General features: G+C 43.1%; 2 protein-coding genes across 7 annotated transcripts in view; one reads left to right on the top strand and one right to left on the bottom strand.

The window, feature by feature from the left end:
• marchf5 (membrane-associated ring finger (C3HC4) 5) overlaps positions 1-1,423 on the bottom strand; it is a 41,659-nt gene extending 40,236 nt beyond the window's left edge. Inside the window, exon 1 of the mRNA XM_063191766.1 lies at positions 999-1,423. Within this exon, the coding sequence (XP_063047836.1) occupies positions 999-1,042 (44 nt within the window). The 5' untranslated portion in view covers positions 1,043-1,423. The remainder of the gene's footprint in view (positions 1-998) is intronic.
• Positions 1,424-1,475: 52 nt separating this feature from the next.
• cpeb3 (cytoplasmic polyadenylation element binding protein 3) overlaps positions 1,476-15,275 on the top strand; it is a 72,653-nt gene continuing 58,853 nt past the window's right edge. For 2 of the 6 annotated variants that reach the window (XM_063191757.1, XM_063191756.1), the window contains exon 1: positions 3,417-5,085. In XM_063191757.1, coding sequence (XP_063047827.1) covers positions 4,075-5,085 — 1,011 coding nt within the window. In that variant the 5' untranslated portion in view covers positions 3,417-4,074. Of the gene's footprint in view, positions 1,654-2,295; positions 2,398-3,416; positions 5,086-15,275 lie in introns of those variants that run through there. The other 4 variants (XM_063191761.1, XM_063191762.1, XM_063191758.1 and 1 more) reach the window with 4 other exon arrangements.

The raw sequence follows: 15,275 nt of genomic DNA, 5'->3' as shown, positions 1-15,275 counted from the left end.
TATAAATAACGAGGCATGTAAGCATGTGCCCCCTGCAGCAGTGAGTAGGGTACACGTCCTTCCTTGCTTCACTCTCTCCTTCTACATGACCTTGTGACAGCTACTGTAAATCATGGATGAATGACGACAACAGGGGAAGATGGTTTGTCTGGATAAACTACCGTGGTCCTCCACCTATTAGAGCCGTCCGAAGAGCAACATCGTAGAAAATCAGCTGTTGCGTTATATTGACAAACGGCCGTTATAACACAATGTCTACTTCATTACTGTGTGCATAATGAGAGTTTGTAGGCAACTAGTGCAGTCGGTTTCATTTTGAGTCTGAGCTTTGGTTTGCGTGGGAGTAAAATAACGAAAGCGCAACGTGTGCTTTCTCGTTTGGTGGCTACACAGTACCAATATCTGTCTAGAGCTACAATAGTATCATTTGATTCGATACAGAAGTAACGCCTAACAATAGACTTCCTGGGCCTGCAACAATGTATCTTTTTTATCAGCGGGCCACGCAAGGGCGGGCAGTTTAGACGCTCCTCGCCGAACAACATCGTTTCTGACAGCTTCGGGGGTTGATTCATTTACACCACCTGATGTAAATCTATGCATGGAAACCTCGGACATACACGAGTCTGGTATTAATGTAAGATGCGAAGGTGTTATTACTGAAGCTTGAAGGAGAAAAGCAAAAGCATCTCAGTCCCACGTCGATGACATCACAAGCTAACAAAACTATCTTAGCCAGCCAGCTAAGGTTAGCAAGGGTGGTAGATGATAGACTGTTATGAGAAAACAATCTGAATTAAATGTGTATTATTTAGTTTGTTTGTAATGTGAGTGACTATAATATCATTCTAAATCCACACAAGCAGTGCTTCTACATAAGAATAGCTAAAAACTATGCTACTGGTGTATGTCAATTTGCCAGCTAGCTCTATGACAGATAGCCAGTCCAAGTGCAACTTGACAGGTCAAGAATACCTGAGACAGAAAAAAACACTTACCTGTCCACTATCTGTTGCATTGCGACAGCACTCTCCTCGGCCATGACTCGCAAAAACGGACGTGCACAACCTCAGAACTGCTTTTGGTTAAGCAACTGACGTTTGCTTAGGCCTCAAATTCGATAAGCCTGACAGCTAGCTGACGTTACCCAGTTAGCTTGGGTAGCTAGCTAATGATAATGTGCTAAACTGAATGTGCGCACTGTGAGCCTCAAATGCACAGTAGCTAACGAAACTAACTACAAAACGAATGCACTCTTTGACATCGGGCTACTTGAAAACGATCATTGTGTCTCGAGACAGATGTAACAAAGCCTTTTCGTCCACAATCTTGCTGTAGATGACCGATACTTTGTTTGTTTGGTCTGACCGCTTGACTCCATTGACTGCTCCTCTATGAGGTAACGCTCGAAACCAAGGCAATGCGCACTGCGTCACCAATAATAATAGAGCGCGTGAGGCTGTAGAGCAGACACACATCAACTAGGACTATGGGATATGTAGTAACAGTACAGATTTTCTCCTTCGTGTAGCCAAAAATATCAAATTAATGTACTAAGTCGAGCAGACAGTCCTTACCAGGAGGCATTAAGCCTACTTGGGTTGACAAGCAACATGAAGATACACATATGGCTGCAGAATACATCATATTGCGGTAAGAATTTTGACTTATGCCTTCGAATCACCAGACCCTTGGACTTGGATAGGCGTTTACGAATCCATTAACCATATGCAAAGCCAACGTTAGTTATTTAGTCTCGTATAGAGTAGCCTAAAGGCATAAGCAGAGTTGCCCTGTTCAATAATTAGATTTGAATAACGAACAACAATGTCTCTTTATTGATGAAATGGCCAAGAGGACATGTTTCAAAAAGAAATGCACTGTTTGCAGCATATGGTTATTTTTTGACCACGTCAACATGTTGGTCTTCATGCATTATTGCATTATTATTACATGGTAATAACTGTGTGGTACTTATTTAGGCTACAAGAAGTAGCCTAATTGTCACTGTTTGCCACAGTTCTGGAAACAAATTAAGGATAGAAGGTAGACTATATAGCCTGTATTTTTTATTATTGAATTGTGTTTCCGTTTCCCCCATGTCCTAATAATCTCCATGGGCTCACTATCCTCATCTTTTCATTTTATTTTGTACAAAGCAAGACCATCGCATTGTTTACTAATAAATGCCAATGTAACTGCTGTAATAAAAGTGACTTAAAAACTACATTTCCCTTAAGCCTGTTCTGTATCGTCCATGCGCCGCAGTCAATCAGCTGTTGAGGCAACTGCTGACTCTACCTCGGCAGAAGGGGTAGCTCATTTGTCATATCAATACCCAGGCGAGGCAAACAGATATAGCCTTATTTACAGAGTCCCTAAAGGTGAACGATAAAGGTAATGCCTGCTTCATACAATGGTAAACTGAAACAATGTGTGCATGTGGGGCAGAATGTTGTAACCTGTAATGGTGCAGCTTTGGATTAGGGAAGTGGATACGAACATTTTTCTCGAATATGGCCAGGTAGCCAGCCTATGGATGTGTTTCTCACTTATGTTATGTGGGGCAGACGTAAAGATATACTGGCGCGTATGTGTGTTACATTGTTGTATATCGGATAGCTTTTACCATTTTAACTGTCCCAAGGTATTGATTACTTTGATGACCTTGAATAGGCTCCTTTGCAGCAACGAGAAAACAGGGATTAACTGAGGGTGGACTGCATAACCTAGCCTACAGCCAGTGTTACAGTGGTGCAATAGGCTACATTATATTTATCTGATGATATAAAAAGGCTGCTGTGGGCAATGATGCAGCGAATAACATCGTTAAATTATCGTCTGTTAAGCAGTGTCCTGTTAAACCGTGGCAGCCGTGCCATTCCAAAATAAGACAGCTGTAAGGAAATAATCGTGTGGTCGACGTTCTTCTGTCATGACCTTGCAGATAACGTTTAAAGTGGCACAAATTGTCAGAGGAAAATATCACCCAGCAAGCTAAAGTTGCTGCAGTGGCACCAGTTTGCAATACAGCGCCCTTCAGTGCATGGCACAACTAATCTCTCATTTAAAGCCCTATTTATATCACATACGATAGGCCTACGATTAACATGATCGATTATGGGGACTTCAAACTGACAATAATTGATAGCCAACATTAACATTCACCGAATAACCATGCCGACCTATTTCCATTCTCCTTCTGTGTGGATCTTATAGCTTCACACAACATAAAAACAAGCCCACTATAACTTTTATTTTTGTAGAGAAAACTAATCAGGAAGTCAGTTTGGGATCAGGACAGCCAGAACTGTCTTTTATCCTGGTATGATTTCTGCACCCCTCCTGCCATGGGTGTAACCCAAGAACTTGTAATAAATATAACCCAGTTGCTCAGCCGCATATGTGAACCCACACACTCTGTGGTTTATGTTCAGAAAATGAATTCGGAAGACAGGCAGAGACATTTGCTGTTGTCAGGTTGATAGGCTATTGCAAGCCTTTTGGCATAACCTAGATTAGTTGAAAGGAGGACTTTCTAGTTTATGCGTAGTAGACAGCTGTCATAACACCTCAACCTGCTTTAGATTCCCACTCGAACCATGTCTGTAATCTCCAAAGAAAGAGTAACAACTCTGTTTTAGAAAAGGTTACTCTGTCAACAGTGTTGTAAAAACTGGAAAACTATGTCGTGGTTGCGCACTGGTTTTATTGGCTTTGGAACATAACAGCTTGTAGGCACCTCTGATATGCTTAATGCGTCAGTGGTGGAGAAAGGTGCTGTGGCTCCTTTAACCTTGCTGAAGGACGCAGCTGTATTTATTGACGTATGCAAATTAATGTAGGGCGGTCCCAAAAAAGCAGGAACAAGAATCGGTTTCACATTGCAGTCTGGAGTTCCGGTGAAAGGGAAAAGAGACGTGGCGAAAATTGGTGAATATCGGCGTCCTCCAAGTTTGCCCTCTGTGTACATCTTTGGAGAAAGCTGGCGTCGGATAGAGTAAAGCCTCTGAAACTGTCCTTGAGGAAAGATACTGTTGGCTAAATGCCCTCACACCAGCAATTTTTTGCTAAATGGGTGATTACGCTTTCGCCCTGCAGTCTGCTTTCCCCAGCTACATCAGAAATAATAACATCCCGGCGTTTCCTCCGACCAAGTACCAAAGCAGTACGACGAGTGTGGTTTATGATATCCTCAATAATAATTCGCCTCTATTTTTCCCCGTTGCAGCTCAGCAAACCATGCAGGATGATTTACTGATGGACAAAAGCAAAGCTCAACCTCACCAGAAAGACCCAGCAAACGTAGACCCTCCTTCCACCCCGACCCCCTCATCGGAAACCCCAACACTGGAGGAGAGTCCGTCGAGTGTGACTAACCAAGCACCCTGCGCTCAAAACAACAAAGAGAAAGTACCGATGGAGTCGCCAATTCTGCCGGGGTTGAGCTTTCATCAGCCGCAGGAGACTGGTGGCACCTCCTTGTCTCCATCCTTTGGTAGCACTTGGTCTACTGGAACAACGAACACCGTGGACGATAGCTTTTTTCAAGGAATACCGTCAGTTAATGGGACGATGCTTTTTCAAAATTTCCCACACCATGTCAATCCAGTTTTTGGGGGAAATTTTTCACCCCAGATTGGTTTGGCACAGTCACCCCATCACCAACAGCAAGCACAGCAACAGCAGCCACAGCAGAGGAGGTCTCCTGTTAGTCCCAGCCAAGCCTCTTTCCCCCAGAGAAACGCGTACAGTCACCAGGCCGTTATGAACAGCAAGGCTTCGTCGTCCTCTGGGTCTTCGTCGGCATGGAATAACCACCAGAACGCGCCGTGGAGCACGGGCTCCAATCCCTGGAGCGGGCTCCAGGCAGGCAGGGACCCACGGAGAGCGGTGGGAGTCGGGGTGGGGGTCGGTGTCGGGGTACCGTCTCCCCTCAATCCTATATCCCCGATGAAGAAGCCCTATCCAAGCAACGTCATTGCGCCTCCAAAATTTCCTAGACCTGGTCATCTGACCCCAAAGTCTTGGATGGAAGACAACGCCTTTCGGACAGACAACGGCAACAATATGCTACCTTTTCAGGTGAGAAAAAATATTTAGGGCAACTGTGTGACACTAGAACTAAATATTCTTTTTTATTTAGGTTCATCCTTCTTGATACTGTGCTTGGAATAAACATAAACCTCCCCATTCTTTTTTTTTAAAGTCAGTTAAATCCGTGTAAATGTGTTGTTGACTTTAGGATATATTCAGAATTTAGTGATGTCGCCAGCTCGCCACGTATTTATGAGCGCACCAGTCTCGCCAGTCTCTCTCCCTGTCTAGCATATCTGAAAGATTTTGCCTGACTTTGACTCGTACAGCAGTGCACCCTAACTTGAAATCTGTGTTTTAATTGTTATAATAAAATGCGTAAATACATCTTGGCATTCTGAAATGGCAAACTTGGCGAGGTCGAAGCCCATTAGCAACCTTATTCTTTTCTAAAAATCTCGTTTGGAACAGGGAAATCCAAGGCAAAAACAGTGTCACAAGAAGGCTGTTATAGAAACCATTTCTTGTAGTCGATATAACTGGGAGTAAACGACCTCGGACAAGTCATGGAGCCCCCGAGGGTAAACGGTGCGCTACGAGGCTTTACTGTCAAGTCGTACGTGCTTCTTCTAGTTCGTAGGGCACACAATTACGCACGTGCATTATGTCAGTTACCGATTAAACCTAAGCTAAAGAACAAGTCCAAAATCTTCAGGCTATAATATCACTTAATATTGTTCGCACATTTGAATATATCGAGGTTGTGTCACACTGAGCTAAATATTTATTTATATATATGACACACTCCGTTCTTTTTAGACATTTTCCAAAAGTCGTGTCCGCCAGTTTATTGCTGTAGCCATACGCATAAAGGGTCAATGTATTCTTCATCAGTATTCTGCCAGCTCATTCAGGTAGAAGCTAGGCTACGTTTAAAGGGAACAGTATCTAGCCCTGATTGGCTTATAGTAGAGATGGAGTGGGTGGGTCCTTATCACTCCCAATTGACATGATTGGTGTTTTCGCTCCAGTTGTCAATAAAGACGCTCAAATAGACAAAATATCACCAGTAGCAGGCTATATTGGCATTTTATCACCTGTTAGCCTATGTCTTTTGTTGTAGACTATTACAACATTACTTTTTTTTTTTTTTTTTTTACATAGGCCTAAATGTATGCCAATTTTGTTTCACATAATGTAACCTGATCAATGAATAATTTGCTTGAAGATTATTGTGACATGATTAAAATAAAATTGCAAGTTATATTTGCTGTGAAAATCACTGGCGTCTATGACGCTGAGGCTGGTGACTTCTAGGGAAGCGTATGTCCTCCTTTTTCACCACAGGGAAAAATCTGTTTTTATGATCGACACAACCTTAAAGTGTGTGTGTGTGTGTGTGTGTGTGTGTGTGTGTGTGTGTGTGTGTGTGTGTGTGTGTGTGTGTGTGTGTGTGTGTGTGTGTGTGTGTGTGTGTGTGTGTGTGTGTGTGTGTGTGTGTGAGTGAGAGAGAGAGAGATGAAGTCACTGTTGTTCTCCCTCACAGGCTCACAGTAGAGCAGCGTGAGGGGCCAGCTCTGCAGCATTAGTAAATTGATGAGTCATGGAGACTCTTCACGAGCACTGGCAGCAGACAGCTGCTGTTGGCACCAAACAACACATTCTAGTATGGGTCATTCCATGTCAATTCACACGCCTTCCCCACATGACCCTCTCCGATTTACTCGATATCTCACATAGGGGTACCTTTTGATGTCAATTGAAAGAATACCAAGTATTAGCACCCTACGTCTAACAGTTGCAGAGATGAAGCCCTCCAAAGTTGGGGTGCCATGCCCACCTTTCAAGCCTGTGAATTGCATGCAAAATTTACAAGCAGATTTTGACACCCCTGGTTTTAGTTTGAAGGAAGATGCAGGCCTAATAATCACCATGACCCCTCAATATGACCCTGTCTACCGGATGATGTACTTACGAATAACATGCCTTTATTATTTTTGGCTATATTAAGCCTTAAAAACTGAATTTGTGAAAAGCGTGATGAAGAGTCTTGCCATTTTGGGGTTCCATGTCTTCGAAACTATGTATGCTTTGGGAGTTATAATTGATTTTCCATCATATTTGGGAACTGTACAGTGTATTCCAAAAAAAGTAGGGCACTCTGCCTTTTAATGATGGGATAGGAGGGACTCAAAAACAGCTTTTGGACTAAATGTCCTTACGGTACCCTCTACTTCAGGCTTCAAATTAACCATGTGGGCACTTGATGAGTGGAACGCCCTTTTAACCCCATGTACAGTAGCACTGTATCAAACATTCAAGCTTGGAAAAACTTTGTTTTTCAAAGTTCTTCATATTAATCTTGGCCTTCAAAGTATACGTTTGTGTCTATGTCTTATCACAGTGTCCGTTTTGTCTGCTGCCATCTGCTGGTCAAAAAAACGCAACAACAGTGTAATGTAAGAAAACAAAAGGGGCTGGAACATCTTGCCCATAATTTACCAATAAAGTAGCCTAGAAATCTAGACGCCCCTAGGGGTTGAGCTCGCTAGGCTACCAATAAAGCACTTTAATTCTACAGTATATTGCTATATATTAATTATGATTTTAACGAGCATTATGCAGAATGCTCAATTATGATTACATTTCTGACAGGACACCCCCACCCCCATGTCTGGTAGAAATGTAGTGCAGAGTGAGGCCATCTTGGGACTGGCATCATGATTGAGCATTAAGCAGTCACACTTAGGAAATTATTTAAACTATTACTATTCATCATGCTTGTTAAAATCAGAATTAGTACATAGCAATATACTGTATAATAATTACAGTGCTTTATTGGTAAATTACGGGCAAGATTTTCCAGCCCCTTTTGTTTTCTTACATTACGCTGTTGTTACTTTTTTAGACCAGCAGATGGCAGCAGACAAAACAGACACTGTGATAAGATATAGAGAAAAACATATACTTTGAAGGCCAAGATTAATATGTTTTACAAGATTAACAAAGTTTTTCCAAGCTTGAATGTTTGATACAGTGCTACTGTACATGGGGTTAAAAGGGCGTTCCACTCATCAAGTGCCCACATGGTTAATTTGAGGCCTGAAGTAGAGGGTACCGTAAGGTCATTTTGTCCCAAAGCTGTTTTTGAGTCCCTCCTATTTTATCTTTTAAAGTCTGAGCGCCCTACATTTTTCGGAATACACTGTACAGTTCCCAAATATGATGGAAAATCAATTATAACTCATAAGCATTCATAGTTTCCAAGATATGGAGCCCCAAAATGGCAAGACTCTTCAACACGCTTTTCACAAATTCAGTTTTTAAGGCTTAATATAGCCAAAAAATAATCAAGGCATGCCATTTGTAAGTACATCATCTGGTAGACAGGGTCATATTGAGGGGCCATGGTGATTTTTAGGCCTGTATCTTCCTTCAAACTAAAACCAGAGGTGTCTAAATCTGCTTGTAAAATTTGTATGCAATTCACAGGCTTGAAAAGTGGGCATGGCACCCTAACTTTGGAGGGCTTGATCTCCGCAACCGTTGGACGTAGGGTGCTAATACTTGGTATTCTTTCAATTGACATCAAAAGGTACCTGTATGTGAGATATCGGGTAAATCGGAGAGGGTCACCTGGGGAGATTCTAGGGAATCATGTGAATTGACATGGAATGACCCGTATGCTAACTTTTAAGGGTGGTATGCTGTACTAAATACAGTATGCTCTCTGACCTAAAAGCCCTTTTAAAAGCCCTTTTAGGGACAGACGTCGGAAGTTAGCCATGGCTATACACATGCTATGATGCTCGCTGTTGGGCTACTAGCCTACATGCCTATGTATCTGTCTCTATCAAGTAAACTAGAACTAGACTAGCCTAGGATTAAATCATCTATCCTACTCAAGTCTGTGCATATGATTGTGTCATTCAGTAGGCTATGGATTAAGGCAAAACGTGGGCTGCTAACTTAAAATTGTGCAAGGCGATTATTTTAAGCATCCTTTGTCAAATGTCTGCTATACTTTCCTGCACCACAAAATTAAAATAAACTCAGAAATGCTTCATAGACCTCTTTTCACCCAGGGAGTGACCCAGCTTGATTTTTCTGAATCTGCACCAGAATGGCCCTTCTTGCCTTAGCCATCTACTGTACATTTTGTGCCCTGATGTGCCCGTGTTGTTCATCCAAACCAAAGCTGTTCCTTGTAACTTTTCAAAACCTTTCCCCATTTGGTGATAATTTCATCATTTCTGTGCGTGCGTGCGCGTGTGTGTACGCGTGTGTGTGTGTTAGAACGTGAGCAACCATGGAATTTCTGCTGCATTCCTAGGGCAGCTCAATCCCATTATGGGTGATCTGTCGCATAGCTGATGATGCTAAGCCTTGTTACTGCCTCCCTTCCACCCTTCGGTCCTCTCCTCTCCTCTCCTCTGTGCTTCTCTCCTCTCCTCTGTTCTCCTCTTCTCTGTGCTCCTCTCCTCTCCTCTCTGTGCTTCTCTCCTCTCCTCTCCTCTCTGTGCTTCTCTCCTCTCCTCTGTTCTCCTCTTCTCTGTGCTCCTCTCCTCTCCTCTCCTCTCTGTGCTTCTCTCCTCTCCTCTCCTCTCCTCTCCTCTCCTCTCCTCTCTTATCCTCTCCTCTCTGTGCTTCTCTCCTCTCCTCTGTTCTCCTCTTCTCTGTGCTCCTCTCCTCTCCTCTCCTCTCTGTGCTTCTCTCCTCTCCTCTCCTCTCCTCTCCTCTCTGTGCTTCTCTCCTCTCCTCTCTTATCCTCTCCTCTGTGCTCCTCTCAGCTCCTCTCCTATCCTATCCTCTGTGCTCCTCTCCTCTCCTCTCAGCTCCTCTCAGCTCCTCTCCTTTCTCTCCTCTCCTTTGTGCTCCACTGGTGTGGCATTAACCTCGGCCAGCACAGGACAGTTTTCCAGATGGCCATTTATGATCTTTGCGGATACTTGCTCGAACAAGACATTTCCAGATTGGGTTGGCTTTGGCTCAGGCCCTGGACTGGTGTTGCCTCGTTGCTGCAACAGCCAAAGCTCATGCGGTTATCATCCAATCCGTAAAGTGTGCCCACACAGTTGTTGTCTTTCAGGGTGAATCTCGATCTCGACCAAAGATGGTGGGCTGAGGGATCAGAGTGTGTGAGCTGTTTTGAATGTGCTCTTGTGAAAGCTGAGTTGTTCTCATCTGTTGTGTTATCAAAGATTTTCAGTATAGTGAACCAAGATCAATGGTTCCACATGTCACCAATGCAACAAAAAGGGATTATCCTTTCTCCTAAATGTGCATGTCTTTCTGTTGAGTTAAATTCATTCGGAACCCCCGCTAGTCTCCTAAAGCGTCATGGTAACCATGCAACGGCAGCTTAGAACCTTATTCATTAGAACCTTATTGCCCTTCTCTTCCTTATCAATATCTGGTGTTATTACCTCGCCTGTGAGCCTTGGAGTATCTCAGTTAGTTGTTTAGGAGGTTCTCCATTGGCACTCCCCCTTGACCCTAATTTTCTTCTCTATCCATAGCCTTTTACTTATCCTGGTCTCAGCATACATTTATGCCAATTTAGCAACGTGTAAGAAAATGGTAATTCAGTGGAAGATTACAGAGGGCTAAGGCCAAGCTGTCCACCTGGCCCTATTACTTGCTCAGCTGCATGAAGTAGTTGAAGGTCCATGTGAATGATTTTTTTTTATCTTTGTTGGTCAAGGTCACCAAGTATTGTTAGTTGAGAAAAACCAAGGACATTTTGATATAATAGACTGGATAATGAATTGGAAGATTACCTTGACGACACAGGGCATAATATATTAAACTGAAAGGAAATAATAAAAAGAAGTCTTTGTCCTGGTCAGGTCAAGTAAGATGAGCTAGCCTACCTGTTCATTATTCAGTCTCTGTTGCATCCCATTTTCTTGCTCTTTTCCTCCACCCAGCGCTGTATTACCTTGAACAACAGGGATACAGAGGGACTGACAATAGACTGACTTATTTTAATCTGACAACCATCACCAGCAAGACACAATGCGATGTCGACCGCATACTGGACTAGTCATATGCTTTTCTTTGTCGGCGGAGGTTAAATCAGGTAAAAGAAGATGGCGTGTCGGAGTAGATTAAATGAGTAATACCTCAACCCCTCCATGACCTCTTTAGTTTGCCTCTGTAGTAGCTCACCATTGTGTGTGTGTGTGTGTGTGTGTGTGTGTGTGTGTGTGTGTGTGTGTGTGTGTGTGTGTGTGTGTGTGTGTGTGTGTGTGTGTGTGTGTGTGTGTGTGTGTGTGTGTGTGTGTGTGTGTGTGTGTGTGTGTGCGAGCTCTGGCCTGGTTTTTGGCTTAACCCACAGGCTTTGTCATTCAGTCAGTTGGTATTCGGAGGGAGAGATTAAAGTCAGGTTTATGTGTGTGTGTGTGTGTGTGTGAACATGTGTGTGCGTGAACATCTTTGTGTCACAGACAGCGTTCTGCCTGGCTCGCAATTGTTTTTTAGCAGGCCAAGCCTAGAATTCAAGGAATTTAAATTGGTGTGCCAAATAGGACTTATGGGAGCAGAGTCGCGTGGACATTCCTCCAGGAGATGGGCCTTAGGCCTACCTCTCGACCCCTCCAGCATGCGCTCGCACCAGCCTCCTTTTATTTCGCACCCTCTCGAGGCATTTTGCACTGCCTGATTACAGAGAAATGAGACACAATACTTGGAGTAATGTGAGCACCCTGAGCTGCGCTGACCTGGAGTGCGTTTCTCAAAAGCGTCATTGCAGACTAAGTTAGCAACTTACTTGTTTGCAATGTAATTTCCCATTGACAACCAACTAAGTTGCTAACTGGTTAGCAACGATGCTTTCGAGAAATGGGGTCCAGCTTTGTTTATTGCATACAAATGCATGTTTGTTTGTTTTTTCTTTCTTTCTTTTTTTAATCCGCAAAGATTGAGGGCTGAATTTGTTTCCTTCTATGTGAGACCATGTCAGGTAAAAGACTTTTATCTTGATCACGTCAGGCCTGTGATTGACTTGACTTCCTCTGATTTCCTCTTCCATCCATTTGTCGACAGGTTGGATTGCTTCCATCTTTCCAGACGACAGCGCAGTTGAAACATTGCCTACTTGAGAATTTTTTAGAAGTCTTTTAAGAACAGATTTCGACATATTCATTCAGAAGTGGACTCGCTCCACACTGAAATCACAGCAGTTTGAAGTGTGTCAGACTTATAGTTGATGGCATTTCGGTGGAACAAAAAAACAAAAAACAATGCACTCAGCATTTTAAATGTCCGCCATTTGTACCAAGCGGGCAGATTTTTATCAGGACCCAGAGAGGGGGAAGTAACGCTGTTTGAATGCTCAGTCAGTGTGCCGGGACAATGCCATTGGTGTGCAAACAATGAGCCTTCCTCTCAGCGCTAGGCACAGGAGGCCTCTTGCCAAGGTTATACATCACACATTCACATGCTGTCCAACTCCCCTTCCATCCCTCGCCTTCCATCACTTTTTCTCTCTCTCTCGCTCATTCATTTAGGCCTACGACTGCGACAGGTCATTTCACAAATGATCTCTTTGTGAAATCATAGCCTTGCTATTGTGTGCCATCCTCTCTCTCTCTTATTTATCAATTGTCTCTCTGTCTTTGTCTTTCTTTTGCTCTTTTGCACTTTAACAATTAACTTTTTCACTGCATATTTAATACCCCTCCCCATCACTGGTTTATATCTAGATTATCGCTTGTCCTATCTTTTCATTTGTGTCAGTAATTCTTTCATTCACTGTCACACTTCCTTTTCAGTTCTCACTCACTCATTCACTAGTGCAGTGGTTCTTAACCTGGGGTGCGGGCACTCCCTGGGGGTGCGCCAGAGATTCCAGGGGGTGCACAGAATTTTTTTTGTGTTGAGGTTGTGACCAAAATTCTGCTTGGTAACATTGTAATTGGGCCACATCAAAACCAAATTAAAACATGTTTTGGTCTCCATTTAAGGTCACTAAGGTATTGATTAATGTCTCAAGCAAGAATCATTGTAATTAATCGCTCAAATCATATTTTTAGTATGTATACACATTTAGAAATTTGGGTTGGGGGTGCGCGTCTTGTCTTGAGCACCGGCAAGGGGGTGCTTTAAGAAAAAAGGTTAAGAACCACTGCACTAGTGCACTCAATATCCTGCAACTATAGTCAACCAACAAGAGCTTCAACATTTCTGTCGCATGTCAGTTTTCACTATTAACCCATTTTAGCCTAAGCCCTTTTTGGGGAAAGGTACACACTCTCCCTTAAACCTAAATATCTCAGCCTCCAAAGCACATACACACATGAAATAAGTTGCACTTAAAAGCTAGAACCTTCATTTGCACTAGAATGTGTTCATTCAGCTCTAACTTATCCACATTTGCAATAAAACAGCTCAAATCTCAAGAACCTGAATGCAGCGTATATGTCGCTCCAGGACACAATGGGTTAAGCAAGCCCACAAGATCAGTTCTCAACATTGACAGATTTCAGCAGTTTTGAGAACAGACCTCCCTCACTCTTCAAACTGCCTATGATGGTGTATGCCAGTCCACTGAGATGTGTTGTAATAGATCATTTACTGGACAAAGCACGATTTGAAGGTTGAAAATGTGAGGGCACACATGAAATTGAATATGATGGATGTGGGTGGACTCTTCGACCGACGTAAACTTCAGCGCAGCCGCTCCTTGTTGTAATGTTGGATGTTGGACATTTGAAATTGGATGCAGACTGCCCAGCGGGCGCCCGTGTTCAAAGGGGTTTTGTGTTTGCACACATGGTGCTTCGCCTGTCCACTCCTGCGGGAAGATGAAGTCAAGTACAGCAGGATGATTTTGATTTTGAAGAGCAGTTCAAAGAGATGGCGATCGGGGAGAGTTTGGTTAATTTAATTTCTTTCTCTTTTTCCCCCTCAGTTACTTTGAGCGGTGTTACCACCTTCATCTCTCCTTTTAATTTCTCCAGATGGTTTGCCTGCTTTTCTTTCTGTCAGTCCAGGAAAGGATAGTCTAGTCCCCTGTGAAGCCAATGTAATGAAGGGTTCAATAAACGTCTACGAATGAACACCGTGCATCATCTTGCAGCTGTTTCATCACCAAAATTGTCTCTTAAAAGGTCGATCATACCACCTCTGATGTTGGGCTGCTGGTCTCTGTGTAGCCTTTGTGGGTGTGCTGCTAACCTCATTGCTCCGCAACATTCTGCATGGCTGTTGTAGCAATATGCTCCACCAAGGACTCGGGCACACCACCACCTCCCAATGTGGTTTGTCGGTTAGTGAAGTGTGTTGTTGCAGTCGCCAATATATTGAGGTTGATTCTTTTGGATGAGACCGTCTTTCATCCAGGCCCACAGCTGTTTTTGGTCATGGCAAAGAAAATGAATGTGTTGGCTCCCATACGACTGAACAGCCAACAGAGCTCCGTGTTTATTGTGTTTGGGTGCCTTCAAAAGAGCCAAGTTGTATGTTTAAGTGTTTAGTGGCCAAATAAAATCCGGTTTGTCATATCTACAAGGCAACACATGGACAGAAAAAATCCCTTTCTCGTACACCTTCCTGGGCATATTTGTTGTGCTGGACTTTCACCTTTATCATCTGCTCCACCAGGGTGTTTTTTTCTCTTTGCAAATTCCACAGAACATCTGAAAGCTCCCCTCTGCTGAGGCTTAGCTTTGGTATTAAACCTCTGGAATGGGAACTGTTCAGCGCAGTTAGGTTGCACTAGCTTCAAATGTCAATGTCACCGTGTACACAAACTAATTTATCATGACCCTGCCTATTCAGCTCTTCTACAACTGTTTGTTCAGAAATTAGTCTAAAAAGTCAACAACTTTCGTCCAACCATTGCCAAAAATTGCCCATTCAATTGTGCACCAAGTCATTAGAAAACAGGATGGACCCATTTTGAAATGGCACACAATATAAGCTCAAGTCAAGGTTGTTTTCACTTTCAGAAGCTCCTCTTGTAAGTTGCTATCTTGGTTGAAGTTTCAGATGTCAGCACCACAAGTGTGTATAACCTCTATCCATTATCATGACCAAACCCACTTGACCTTGTTTTACTACTCTACTAATGACAGCCATTTTCTTTCTTTCTTTCTTTCTTTCTTTCTTTCTTTCTTTCTTTCTTTCTTTCTTTCTCTCTTTCTCTCTTTCTCTCTTTCTCTCTTTTTCGTTCTCTCTCTCTCTCTCTCTCTCTCTCTCTCTCTCTCTCTCTCTCTCTGTCTCTCTCTGTCTCT

This window comes from Engraulis encrasicolus, chromosome 24, assembly GCF_034702125.1.
Source record: "Engraulis encrasicolus isolate BLACKSEA-1 chromosome 24, IST_EnEncr_1.0, whole genome shotgun sequence".
NCBI lineage: Eukaryota > Metazoa > Chordata > Actinopteri > Clupeiformes > Engraulidae > Engraulis > Engraulis encrasicolus.
Note: the sequence above shows the minus strand (reverse complement) of the source record. Positions and strands in the feature narration are given on the sequence as shown.